Below are 14,105 nucleotides of genomic sequence, written 5' to 3'. Positions count from 1 at the left end.
GCATACCAATGTGCCACGGCACAGTGGTTGAAAATGGCTGGACTAGGCTATAGGACTTGGCTTTCATACATTAGGCTCAAGTGCTCTACATGACATAAGGTGCTAAATAACCCTGTTGACATTTATTTTGAGAGGTATTTTTAAAAGATTAAAATGTAATAATATTGGTTTATTTTAAGGAAAATGCTGGTGTTTCTTTCCATTTTAAAAAGGGGGTTTCTATAATTGAAAAAGAGCAAGAAATTACTCAAGCAAATCTCAGAGAAGATACAATTGCAAGATGATAGTGCAATTATTGCTGAGAGGATAGTGTAGTGAGTCATCCCATAATCCCCTTAAACAGTGTTTTCAACAGTTGTAGTTGGTCTGCAGTAGGTGTATTCATTCCCCCTCTGTTGGAGGGGAGGGTCTTTGGGAAAGGAGGGGAAGAGGGGAATGTATAGACCACACACACTCATGCCATAAGTTTCATTACGAAACCAATTTACAATTGTTTTGAACCTGGTTGGTATTAAACACAGAGGATGAGTTAATAAGTAATTGCTTTGTTACATCAGTTTTCCATTAGAGAAGAGCTGCACAGAGACATCTGGAGGTTTGAAGAAAACCATTTCTGGTTTGACCATTATTGAAATTAAATTCATATTCTGTTCTGCATAGAGCCTACTAGATTAGGTCCATGTAGTTCAGCTCTCTGTCCCCAACAGTAGACTGCCAGATACCTCTAGAAGGCCCAGAAGTAAGGCCTGTTGGAGATAGTGCAGGCAAACATCAGAGGATGGCTTTCTGATAATCAGATCAGTATATTACCTCTGAGTAGGGAAGTTTTAATCTTGGCCTATTGAAAGCCATTGAAACCCGTCCCCCATAAGTACCTAGCTATATACTGAAATTTACTTTTTTATCCAGTCAGATTTACAATCTGAATTATAGTCATTTCAGCTTTCCACAGTAGTGGCCTCTGCCTTCTGCTTCTCTGAAAAGTTTCCGTGTCAATGAGAATAGCATTAATTAAAAGCCAATTATTCACAGACTTTACTTTGAGGTCCAACATTCTGCAGACTCCCTGCTTCTGGATTTTACCCCTTTCAAGCGTCTCATTATCCTCAGTACAAAAGCCTTAAAATGAATGTGGTCTGTTTGACTGTCTCTATGGAAACCTTGCTACACCGCATGGCACACATTCACTTCCCAGGCTTCTTCAGAGCTGTTCGCCCTTGTGATCTTTACTCCACACAAATGTGCTGCTTATTCATTCGTCTTCAACGTTCATGAGATGTTTTATGAATAGTAATGAAAAGCAGCCGAGCTCAAATTTTGAAAGGCAAGAAGGTTCTGGGAGATTTTTAGAGCTGGCCTTAGATACCTGAAGCATAAAGCCAAAATGAAGCCTTTTCTCAGTGTCATTCACACACATGCACCTACACACAGTGGTCATTTTTTAATATATATATAACTATACATGAAAGTGGAGTCTGGGTACAGAAAAAGGCTCTCGATGTAAGAACTCTACTACCCAAAGTTACTTACTTGGTAGCAAACTAGTCTCTGGAGACTTACTGTAGCCTGGTTCAGACAATCAGACCAGTGGCAATGTCCGTTGTTCTGTGGCGGACAAAAGCTGGGCCGTGGATGCACACACATTTGATACTCTAGAACAGGGGTGTTTCATACAGAGGACTAAAGTTAGCATTCATGGTGCCTACTGAGTGCCAGAAGCAGGGGCAGATCTAGTGTTTGTGGTGGGGGGCATGAGCACTACTTTAACTCCAAAGCCCAGGTCAACCATGCAGGTATACCTGGCCTCCCGGTTGAACCTTGGCCTTCGTGGCCAAGCTTTGCTGGGTGAGTAGACTTGGGCTCCCATCGGGACTTGGAGCCCAGGACTTGCTGGGTGGACCTGAGCTCCCATTCTACCTCTTCCAGGCTGGTAGACCTGGGCTCCCAGCCCTGCAGGGGCTGTTTCCCATCCAGGTAGACAACCTAATCCTCTGGCATCAGTATGGGGGAGCACGCACCCATGCCCCCCCTTGGATCCGCCCCTTGCCAGAAGTGATGTCATTAAGCAGATGATGGCCAGAAGTAAACACTTTGTTGTCACATAGAGACTTGTTAGCTGCAAATAACAGAAGTGAAAATGCATAAATCTTGTTCACATTTTCAAGGTATGAGAGAGCCCAATTATAAAGGGAGGATAAATTACTTTCAGGGACCACATTTGACCCACAAACCTTATGTTTGACACCCCTGCTCTAAAGATTGTGCCTTGCTTAGACTAGACAATTGTATGCATGAGACAAGTTGCCTGTCCATCATAGTGCCGTTCATCCAGTTTGCATATCATTTACTTGGTGCCAAGTATGTATTTCCTAAACCAGGCAAATGCCATCATTTCTCATGGGTCCAAATAGCTAAACTAAGCCATACTTAAAACAATAAGCATCATGAATATTCCAGTGATCTACATAGGGTAAAAATGAATTACTTTTACAAGATTTTGAATTTAATGTAGATTAAGAAAAAAATGTATAGAGGAAGGGTTTCTTAACACTCTAAATTTATGTTAAAGGAATGAACAAGGAAAAGTGGTAAGAAAAAAGCAAACCTAAGGAAATGCATTGAAGGCACAGCTATAGTCACGGCAGTGTGAGGTGGCCTGGAATAGTTGGGTTTATTTTGAAAAAAATAAAATTCTGACCCTTTTTTAGTTATGGCTATATAAGAAAATGCACATAGGCAATATTCTGTCTGCATCGGACTTGAAATCTGGACTCTGTTTTCAGCTCATAAAACATTCTTTCCTTTGTAGCAAGCCTAAATAACTTTAACAACTCCCCTCTCCCAGCAAACATAGTTCACCAGCCATGGCTTGATGGGTCCCAAGCTATGTGATTCTGTGTTACAGAGTCTCTGACAGTGTGGAACACACTAAAGCCCCCTCATGTATACTGCTCCCAGATCCCAGACATGTTTGGAGGTACTGACTGCAACCTATGTTTGTCTGAGCTAAGCAATCACAAAACTAAGAAGTGGCTCTTACTTGCCCTTTAGCTCTCATATGAAATTGGCTTGGCATTGTCATATAGAGCCCTTTAAAACTCTTCCGGTATTATTTATATTGTTTTACCTGGATCTGTTTCACCCACAGCAGGGTCGGTCTTGCTAAATTCTAACAAAGTTAACAAAGTTTTGTGGACTGTTTATTTTTCATTACGACTTTGATCACATGAAGGGCCTTAAATGAGGTTGTCGCCAGAATCCCTAGTGTGAAAAACCAGAATCATCAGCAGGACTCATTGAAACTGTGAAATGTTCATGCATCTCTAGCAGAAAGATTTCCACACTGGTAAATGACGCTCAGTGGTGAATGTCAGTTTGTGTTATGTGCAGAGCCAGCTTTTAGAATGTTTTCTAAAACTTTAATGTACTAAATGAGATAATACTAATACATATACGGTACTTTTTCTTCCCATGAGAGTAGTTGTGGTTTGTTTGGCATTGCTAGGGCAAGGCTTGTGTTCCTTTTTTCCTTGTGCAAAATTCTCATATAGCTAGACATAGACACACACACACACAGACACACACCCTCTCCTTCAAGTGTAGTATTGCTAATTTGGCTGAGGAAAAAGGCGCTTAGAAGGATACACCTTTTCCAAGCAGGATTGTAAAAAAAGTAAATAAGCGCAAACTCATGGGGATAAAAAGATGGATGGTAAGGAGTTTCAAGAATGTTTGGTAGAATAGCTATGTACCGTATTTTTCGCTCTATAAGACGCACCTGATCATAAGATGCACCTAGTTTTTAGAGGAGGAAAACAGGGAAAAAAATATTCTGAACCAAATAGTGTAATAAAATATGTCTCTCTGCTGCTCTGTTTCCATGCTCCTTAGCATATTTTACTACCTCTAGTTTAAAAGGAATTTTATATGCTAGCCTTTTCTGCTTTATCATCCTTGCACTGGTAGAATGAGGTACTGTAGTATTTTTCTGCAAGTGCATTGTCACTAAGTGCTGAACATTTGCATTACCGCTGAGCGCCTGCATTTGCATTTCAATTTGCATTTGCATTACCATTGCATTTGCATTTGCATTACCATTGAGCACAGGCAGGACCCTGGTCAGGGGCAGAAGCACCTGCCAGGAAGCTCTGCTGCCCTGAGAACGCCTGCAGCTTTGCAGTATTTGCTCCATATAGCAAATGGGGGGGGGGAGTGCATCTTATGGAGCGAAAAATACGGTATACATCCAATCTGATTAAGATAAATCTTAACAAAGAAAGATAAAGATGTATACCTGGGGTGGAAAGAAATGTGTGAATTACCATTGCTAATGCTACATATTTTTTGATGCATTAAGCATTGAGACTCCCATAAGTAGTAAACAAATCAGGATGGGACACAGTATGAAGTGTGGACTACACAAGCTACTAGCAACGCAGGCTTGAGCAAGCTGCAAAAACTGGAAAGTACTATCAGTGGAGCTGCTTGAGGGCTGTGGAACATCCTGTGATACAAAATACTGCAAATGTGTGTGTTGATATAGCATCATTTTCTCCATTGGGTGTTCTGTATTTTTTTCAGATCGGAGGTTTTGAAGCTCCAACTTCCTTCACAAGGTGGCTTAGAGCAGAAGGCAAGGGCAGCAGTGGATGTACAGTACACATCAGTTGTACAACAGGACAGAAGTTCACCCACTGGGGGTGCAGGGATATCAGAGAACGGTATGGAAACTCAAAGTAATTATGGCACAGTCCTCCAACTCTCATCATGTTGCTAAGAAAAGAAATTCTAAATGTGATTTTTAAGATTTAAAAACACATCATTGTTACTATACAGAATAGGCCCACCAAACCTCTCCATTGTCTTGAAAACATTTTGATTGTGTTTGACAGCTTTAGTGTATCAGTTATCTTACGAATAGTATGGAAGAAACAACTTCCATCTGAAGGCCCTTTTAGTAGGTGCCTGTAATAGCTATGTCCACACTGCAAACATTTGTATACAGCAGCTTGTCACACTGTTGAATGCATTTTGTTAGGAGAAAAACACCAATTTTGTGTGGTGAACTGCTGCAGTTGCTCATCTGAAAGATGAGATGCAGGCAGCCATCTCAAGGAGCAACTTAAAGTGGCTTGTGCAGGATAATTAATTGGGACAGTTTACTGCCCAGTTCTGTCTCCTGCCACGGCATAGCATACAGCCCCACCAACGGAGGATGTGCTGCATGATATGGTGGGGGGGGAGAATTGGACAGCTTGCAGAAGGAAAGTAAAAATACTTTACAGTACAGTAAAGTACAGTACTTTAAAATACAGTAGGTGCCCAGTTGCCTATGGGTTTCCTTGGAACTACGCCATCTGTATGGTTGCCACAAGTCCAAGGAGAACCAGGGGGTAGGGTGGGCAGAAAAACGGGATAAGGTCTGGCATGTGTGACATAAGAACATAAGAACAGCCCCACTGGATCAAGCCATAGGCCCATCTAGTCCGGCTTCCTGTATCTCACAGCGGCCCCCCACCAAATGCCCCAGGGAGCACACCTGATAACAAGAGACCTGCATCCTGGTGCCCTCCCTTGCATCTGGCATTCTGACATAGCCCATTTCTAAAATCAGGAGGCTACACATACACATCATGGCTTGTAACCCATAATGGATTTTTCCTCCAGAAACTTGTCCAATCCCCTTTTAAAGGCGTCCAGGCCAGATGCCGTCACCACATCCTGTGGCAAGGAGTTCCACAGACCAACCACACTCTGAGTAAAGAAATATTTTCTTTTGTCTGTCCTAACCCTCCCTACACTCAATTTGAGTGGATGTCCCCTGGTTCTGGTGTTATGTGAGAGTGTATAGAGCATCTTTCTATCCACTTTATCCTTCCCATGCATAATTTTGAATGTCTCAATCATGTCCCCGATCAGGCATCTCTTTTCTAGGCTAAAGAGGCCCAAAAGCTGTAGCCTTTCCTCATAAGGAAGGTGCCCCAGCCCAGCAATCATCTTAGTTGCCCTCTTTTGCACCTTTTCCATTTCCACTATATCCTTTTGGAGATGCGGCAACCAGAACTGGACACAATACTTCTGGTGTGGCCTTACCATCAATTTGTACAATGGCATATTAGCCGTTTTGTTCTCAATACCTTTTCTAATGATCCCAAGCATAGAATTGTCCTTCTTTACTGCCGCCGCAAATTAGGTTGACACTTTCATCGACTTGTCCACCACCACCCCAAGATCTCTCTCCTGATCTGTCACAGACAGCTCAGAACCCATCAGCCTATATCTAAAGTTTTGATTTTTTGCCCCAATGTGCATGACTTTACACTTACTGACATTGAAACACATCTGCCATTTTGCTGCCCATTCTGCCAGTTTGGAGAGATCCATCTGGAGCTCCTCACAATCACTTCTGGTCCTCACCACTCAGAAAAGTTTGGTGTCGTCTGCAAACTTAGCCATCTCACTGCTCAACCCTGTCTCCAAGTCATTTATGAAGAGGTTGAAGAGCACCAGTTCCAGGACAGATCCTTGGGGCACACCGCTTTTCACCTCTTTCCATTGTGACAACTAGCCATTAACACCCATTCTCTGTTTCCTGGTCTTCAACTAGGTCTCAATCCAGGAGAGGACCTGCCCTCTAATTCCCTCACTGTGCAGTTTTTTCAGTAGCCTTTGGTGAAGGACCAAAGCTTCCGGCTACACTTGCCCACATCGTTGGTGCTGACATGCACCACAACAGCTACCTCCTCCCCAGCACTATCTACCAGCCTGTCTAGACAAGAAGTGATGTCCGCAACCTTCGCACCAGGCAGGCAAGTCGCCTTGCGGTCCTTACATCCGTCGCAAACCCCTCTATGTTTCGAATCCCCCACTACAAGAAGCCCCCGACCCCCCTCCCGCCGATGAGTATCCTGAGTGCGTTCAGATACGGGCCTGTCCCCTGGAGAAGGGCCCCCCCAGGGGATTGTTTTCCTCCTCTCTAGGATGTCTTCCTCCAGCGCCGAGACTTCCCACCCGGGCAGCTGAGGAGCTGCATGCCTGGGGTTGGGACGAAGCCTGATCGTCCCCGGAAGTCTCCCCACGGTCCTTCTCTGCCTGCCTCTGCTTCTCCAGGTTGGCCACCAAGGCTTCAAGGGAGCCGATGCGTTCCCTGAGTCCCTGGAGCTCCTTGCACCAAGGACACACCCATTACTTATGCCCCAGAGGCATATAGTCATACATGTTGCACTCGATGCAAAACATTGGATAGCCCCCACCCTGCTGCTGGCTGTCTGACTGCATAGCTTTTTTTATTTTGTTTGTTTTTGTTTAGGGGTACTTAAAAACCCTACCCTGGTTAGCAGCCCTCTTCTCAAGGGAAGAGAAAGGGCAGTGTCTGGGGCCCTGGCTTCCTCGCCCTGCTGCTGAACTCGCACAGATGCTAAACTTGTGGTGCCTTACCTGGCACTTTGTTCCTGAGGCACTGGGTTTCCCAGAGGCCACGCGTGCTTCTGCAGAGAGCGCTGCAGTGACCACTGCTGGATCCATCCCATTACTCTCCCTCCTCACCCACAAACTGCCCCCTGCACAAGCTTGCTCCAGTTCAGGTCTCTGGCCACAGTGGCAGTACTGCTACTGCTTTGCAGTAGTTGCTTAGAAATGGCCATTGAAGGTGCACTGTGTGTGCCACTGAAAAGCATTTCAACAATAGGGCTGTGGCCTGCTAGAGTTTCTTCTGGCTTGTTAGTATGTCAGATTACTTATGTTTGAATGTCGACTGTGAAGCCCAGACATTGTCTGCTTTTAAAGTCATTTTCCAAATGGAAAATAGTCTCTCAAAACCACTTTGCCCTCCCATACCTCCTCATTTTTCATCTCTGAAATGATTTTAAAACATTTAGCACATGGTGCATCAACACTGCCTTAAACCCAGGGATCCGTGTGTATGGTCTGTTACAATTGCGTGTGTGGCTGTGAGAAATTCTATTCATGCCTGCAGGCTTGCCAGACCTGCTTCTAGCTGTAGTTTTTCCAGAACTCATGTAGAGTCTGTGAACGAATACCTTTATCGCAAACCACAAAGGAACAACCATGACAACCCTCTTTCTGTCTCTTTCTGCATATGAGCCCTGTAGATATTGATCTACCAGAGAAAGGATGGAAGATCACTGGCACAGAGACTTTCATCTTTCATATTCATTTAAAGCTAAAGATTGCACATTTGAGACGGCCCTAGGGCAGCCTTTACCAAAATCTAAATTGCAAGCTTTTACATGGGAGATATGTGACCTTTTCAACTTGGGGTGAGGCAAGAGTTGCGCTTATGTTTCCTTCATGATATTCCAGTTGGTCCCCATGCCTTTTAAAAATGCATAGGAGTGATTTAGGGGGAGAAATAGCAAATAGTGCTCCTAGATTAAAGAAAAAGAGGGGCCCTGTGTAATTCATGCTATAATTCCTATGTCTTTTGCCCTTCTGGTTCCTATGCCACGCAAGTGGGAGCATCTTTCCAAATCTGGGGGAGAAATGATACAGCTATTCCATCTGTGTGTAGAGAGTCCACACAGTATAGCTCAGTGATATATATATATATATATATAGCACATGTTTTCCATACAAAAGTTCCCAGGTTCTATACCTAGAAACTCCAGGTAAGGTTGGAAAAGACCCCTGTTGAAACCCTGGGGAGTGGGTAAGCTGCTTTGCAACCTAAGAACTGACCCACAATCTGCCTTCTGTTGATCTGATCATCCTACTTCAGAAGTCTTCAGCAGGTGAGTTGAGACCCAGAAGTGGGTCACAATTTGACCTCAGGAGTGTTGCAGCAGTATTGTCTCCACCATATTGTTTTGCATCTCAGACCAGTAGAGTTTGAACAGAAGTTAGGGTTAGGTAAATCTCACTGGATGCTTTGGACACCAAGCACCCAGACTTGAGTGGATCCCCTCAGTCTTTCACCCATTCACCTTCTCTCCCCTGCCATAACACTCCCTCTGCTTTTTTTTCCTCATCTCCTCTTTCTCAGCCTCCACCTTTCAAAATTGAACACATGATGTTGTCTTGCCACTGTCTGCCACTCTTCTCCTTCCAAATGATGTGGAAAGAAAGAAGCAGAATGTCACATAGCAGCAGTCCCTGAACTGGGAAACATAGCAGCACTGAATGGGAAAAGAAGAGCAACTGTGCCTGTTCATTCAATCCCCCTTCTTTGTCCACTGGGCTTTTGAAGGTAGATCTCCTGCTGCAGGTTGAGTTCTGAGGTGGGGCCCAGCACTTGACAAGTTAAAGACTATTGCTCTAGATCATGTTAGGAACAGACCTGCTAGGAGTCTGAGGTATGAATTACATGTCTGTAAGTTAGGTGCTGTGAGGCAAGGGTGTGTTTCAGTGTCACTGTATGCAAAACTTGGCAGGAGGTTTAGATGTAAACAGCTGTTTAGTACCAGGCAGTACATCAAAAATGCTAATACTGGAGTATGTGCTTAGCACAAACCTAGGCTAAAATATTCTGCATTTTTCAGGATAACGCCCTTGGACAAAAGGCATTTCCTCATCTGGAGAAAAATGATAAGGATTGTTTAGCTGTGTTGGCATTAAGAGCAACATAAGTTCATGTCTCCTTTGTGTTTGCAGAGAGCTAAGCTGGGTGTCTGTTGTGCATTATTGACTTATTGAACAAATATGATGTTTTGGAGGTCAAGCATCATCACTGGCTTGCCTTCTCTGGTTGATTTTCCTCTGGTCACTGTCCTTTGAACTCTCTTCCTAAGAAGTGTAGACTTCTGTCTGAAGCAACTGTCCTATATTCCTAATTCATATATATCAGTGCTGGACAGTAATGCAGGATTGGAGTAGTTTAGGAGACAGGGATTATGAGGGAAAGAAAGCTCAATTTTGGAAATTCACACCCATCTCATAAAGAATGCCAGTATGTAGCATTGCACTTTAGGGAGCCAAGCATTTGATCCCAGAGCTTTAGTGAATTATTGAGCTTTATGATACATAGAATTAGTTGATGTTTATCTGAAGACAAAGAAAGTAGGAATTCCTTCCCTATCTGTTTAGTTTTTCTTTCTTTCATTGTAGAAGTAAAGGTAAATTTTACCAAAATAACTGTATCTGCTAAGCTTGTAGTCATATTGTACTGGTTTTCTTGCTTTGTAACAGCACTTACTGTAGGGCCGGATGAAATGTGCCGGGCCTGTCTCCCACCATTAGCAGCAAAAGGAGTGTAGAAAAGCATTAGTAGCTGCCTTGCTTGTAAGTCTGGCCAGTGGCAGCTGGTGGTCACCCCTCTCTCTTACAAAGCATCTAGCCCAGTGGTTCTCACATATTTAGCACTGGGACCCACTTTTTAGAATGCGAATCTGTCAGGACCCACCAGAAGTGATGTCATGACCGGAACTGACATCATCAAGCAGGAAAATTTTTAATCCTATGCTGCAATCCTACACACACTTACCCAGGAATAAGTCCCATTTACTGTCATTGTTACAAGAATATACATAGTAGCTTGTTAAAAGTACAGGTCTGTAACATTTCCCCAATGACATACCATGGTAGTATCAAGTCTAATATATTAAAAATAAAACCACTTTATGAACTATTAGTTGAAAAGCGGTGTTTAAATACTGTTGTTAACAACAACAACAATAATCAGTTGTGAGCCACTTTGGTGGCCCCAAAGGGATAAACGTTCTTTAAATAAGTAAACAAATGTTCACTCACACATGCACATGCAGACACAGCCTATGGTGAGCGAATTGAGCTTGCTTTTGAACCTGAATGTAGAATAACGATCTGACTGTGCGTATCCATTGTCATGGCTCTGTGGTCAAACCAGTGGTGTAACTAATGATCGTGTAGCCCGGTGCCAAGCTCAAAATGTTTTCCCAGAAGTGATGTCATAACCAGAAGCGACGTCACATCTGGGCTTTTTCAAAAGTGAAAAGGCGTCTATCTGCTATCTGGGGTCAAAGAAGATTTGTAACCCCCCCCCCGACAATATCAAATTAATTAAGTAAATAAATAAGAAGTGTGCCCCTAATAGGTTTGAGACACTGTATTGGGATGAAGAGGGATGGTTATTCTTCTCTTGATAAATATAAGAGTGGAACCTCTTGAACATCAGTCAGTCTCATAGGTCAGTTTTGAGTTAAGAAAATCCACTTTTTGTTCTATAAGGCAATTGTGTTTTCATTTTCTGGTTAATTAGCCGTAACTTTTGATACAATACAGATATTCCAAAGGGGTTTGTTTCATTGCATTCTGCATTAAATTACCTTTCCAATGATATATAGCATGATGGTAGTAATCATATATACCAAGATTTTCACAATTTTGGTCACTAGTGTCAAGCTTAGCTTGTTGCCCCCCTAAAGCTTAATGCCCGGTGCAACTGCTACCCCATGCACCCCCTTAGCTACGCCACTGGGTCAAACTGCAAGGCAGAGATCAAATTGCAAGTGGATCAAATGATAAAAAATACCAAGCATGCAAACTTTATTTTGCTCCACCAAAAATTATATAAGGAGTAGTACAGTTCTTTTAGCATATGTGACAGAGATAAACACAACCATGTGAACTAGTGGCTTGGGTAATGACCAACAGTACTTTGCCAATTCATTTCTGTATCGTAGGCAATTATCAAAATCTCTCATCCTGTCTGTTTCTCCCTCAGGAATATACCCATTCAGCTAGAATTCAAATGCTGTTATCTAATGCTTTAAGACCAGCCATTTTCAACCACTGTGCCATGGCATACTGGTGTGTCACGAATGGGCTGCAGGTGTGCCATGGGAGTTTGGAGAAGGGTCATTTATTAGTAGGGGCATTGAGGGATGTGAGCCCCCATTGGCAGTACAGTGTGCCTTGTCAATTGTCAAAAGCCTGATGGTGTGCTTTGACAATTTTAGTACTCAGTGTGCCATGAGATGAAAAAGGTGAAAATCACTGCCATAGGGACGTAGTTCTGTGTGTGTGTGTGTGTGTGTGTGTGTGTGTGTGTGTGTGTGTGTAGGGGGGACTGCTTGTGCACTTCCCCCCCCACCCCTCTGGTTCCACCTATGCCTTAAGTGTTAATGAAGTGGTTAGAAGTTTTTTACACTGTTCATCTGAGATTCCTACTTGATTTTGTTTATACTGACTTAAGCTTGCTTAAGATTTAAACCACTGTGACTAGAAGGTGTTACAGGGAGTGCCACTGAATTTTAGACAATGGCTATTCTTTGTTTCCAGTGGAAGATCAGATGTTTCGTTCCGTGGAAGGCCAGGCTGCATCTGATGAGGAGGAGGAGAAATGGACAGGAGACCAGCAATTCCAGGAAGTGAAGAAACTCCTAACCAAACTTCCCTGTTGTAGTAGTGGGTATGTTTCAGCAAGGGACTTGTACATCCATGTATTTTTTTACAATTCTGACTTACCACTTCTGAAAATGAGACACTTCACCAAATTTACAATCTCCAATACTATTTATTATACCAATTCACAATAGCAAAAAATGTTCACTGCTAGAACAAATGTGGTCCAGAGCAACTAACTGTAGTTGTCCCAACAACCATCCTACAACAACTTGGGAAACTGTGAGCCCAGGTCTTTCCACCACCACTTTTGCTGATGCAGCCATGCCAAAAACAGGTGAGCTGTATCCAGTGGGGAGGGAGGAAGGCTTCAGAGGCAAAAGGAGATTTAAATCACCTTACACCTCTGTAAGCCTCCTGGCTCTCAGTGGGTCTCCTCAAACCTGCAGTTTCACTAACACAAGTCTGAAGAGAGAAAGGGGATGGGGAGGCTGCAGGAAAGGGGGATAGGTTCTGGTGCATGCCATTGCCAGTGGGTCCACCCCTTCCCACAGGTTCCCTGCTCCCTTTACGCACCTCCCTGTCCAGCTTTCCACTCTCCCCCCACCCTCTTCTGCCTCTCCTGCTGACTTACCTGCTCTGTCAGAGAAGCGATGAACGAGTGGGAAGGTGCCAGCCTTCCTGACAGCATCCCTGGCAGCATGCTGAGTAGCGCACTGCTGGAACACCTTTTATGACTGGCTCAGACTGATTTACAGCAGTCAGCACCAGTGGAAGAGGTGCAACAATGACTACCAGTAAGTATAGGATTGGGCCATACTTCTTCCTAAGCTTGGAAGAGGATCAGAGTACCCAGTGAAGCATCAGGCTGGAGACAGCGATAAACAGACAAGCTGGGGGCACTTCCATTTGCCTCCCCTCCCACTTTGCCACTTCATGGGAGCATTTCAGACTACTTCATAAGCAACCCTGCTAGAGAAAATGTCAGTGTAACATCATTGAAGTTTCCACACAACTGAATGTGTAGGCTTGATTTTTTAAACTTGCTGGTTTAACCATGTGAGTGGCTACTATGATTCCTCTAGCTACACACATAGATGAACAGGCCTTGCTGAGGGAGAGTCAGCATGGCTTCTGTAAGTCTTGCCTCACGAACCTTATAGAATTCTTTGAAAAGGTCAATAGGCATGTGGATTTGGGAGAACCCGTGGACATTATATATCTGGACTTTCAGAAGGCGTTTGACACGGTCCCTCACCAAAGGCTACTGAAAGAACTCCACAGTCGGGGAATTAGAGGGCAGGTCCTCTCATGGATTGAGAACTGGTTGGAGGCCAGGAAGCAGAGAGTGGGTGTCAATGGGCAATTTTCACAATGGAGAGAGGTGAAAAGCGGTGTGCCCCAAGGATCTGTCCTGAGACCGGTGCTTTTCAACCTCTTCATAAATGACCTGGAGACAGGGTTGAGCAGTGAAGTGGCTAAGTTTGCAGATAACACCAAACTTTTCCGAGTGGTAAAGACCAGAAGTGATTGTGAGGAGCTCCAGAAGGATCTCTCCAGACTGGCAGAATGGGCAGCAAAATGGCAGATGCGCTTCAATGTCAGTAAGTGTAAAGTCATGCACATTGGGGCAAAAAATCAAAACTTTAGATATAGGCTGATGGGTTCTGAGCTGTCTGTGACAGATCAGGAGAGAGATCTTGGGGTGGTGGAGGACAGGTCGATGAAAGTGTCGACCCAATGTGCAGCGGCAGTGAAGAAGGCCAATTTCATGCTTGGGATCATTAGGAAGGGTATTGAGAACAAAACGGCTAGTATTATAATGCCGT

At 43.8% G+C, this 14,105-nt stretch overlaps 1 protein-coding gene across 1 annotated transcript in view; it reads left to right on the top strand.

Annotated features, from left to right (window-relative positions):
* EFCC1 (EF-hand and coiled-coil domain containing 1) overlaps nt 1-14,105 on the top strand; it is a 102,761-nt gene that overhangs the window by 73,506 nt on the left and 15,150 nt on the right. Inside the window, exons 3-4 of the mRNA XM_066612966.1 lie at nt 4,582-4,721; nt 12,214-12,343. Of these exons, the coding sequence (XP_066469063.1) occupies nt 4,582-4,721; nt 12,214-12,343 (270 nt within the window). The remainder of the gene's footprint in view (nt 1-4,581; nt 4,722-12,213; nt 12,344-14,105) is intronic.

Source organism: Tiliqua scincoides, chromosome 2 (assembly GCF_035046505.1).
Source record: "Tiliqua scincoides isolate rTilSci1 chromosome 2, rTilSci1.hap2, whole genome shotgun sequence".
In the NCBI taxonomy this organism is placed as follows: domain Eukaryota; kingdom Metazoa; phylum Chordata; class Lepidosauria; order Squamata; family Scincidae; genus Tiliqua; species Tiliqua scincoides.
Note: the sequence above shows the minus strand (reverse complement) of the source record. Positions and strands in the feature narration are given on the sequence as shown.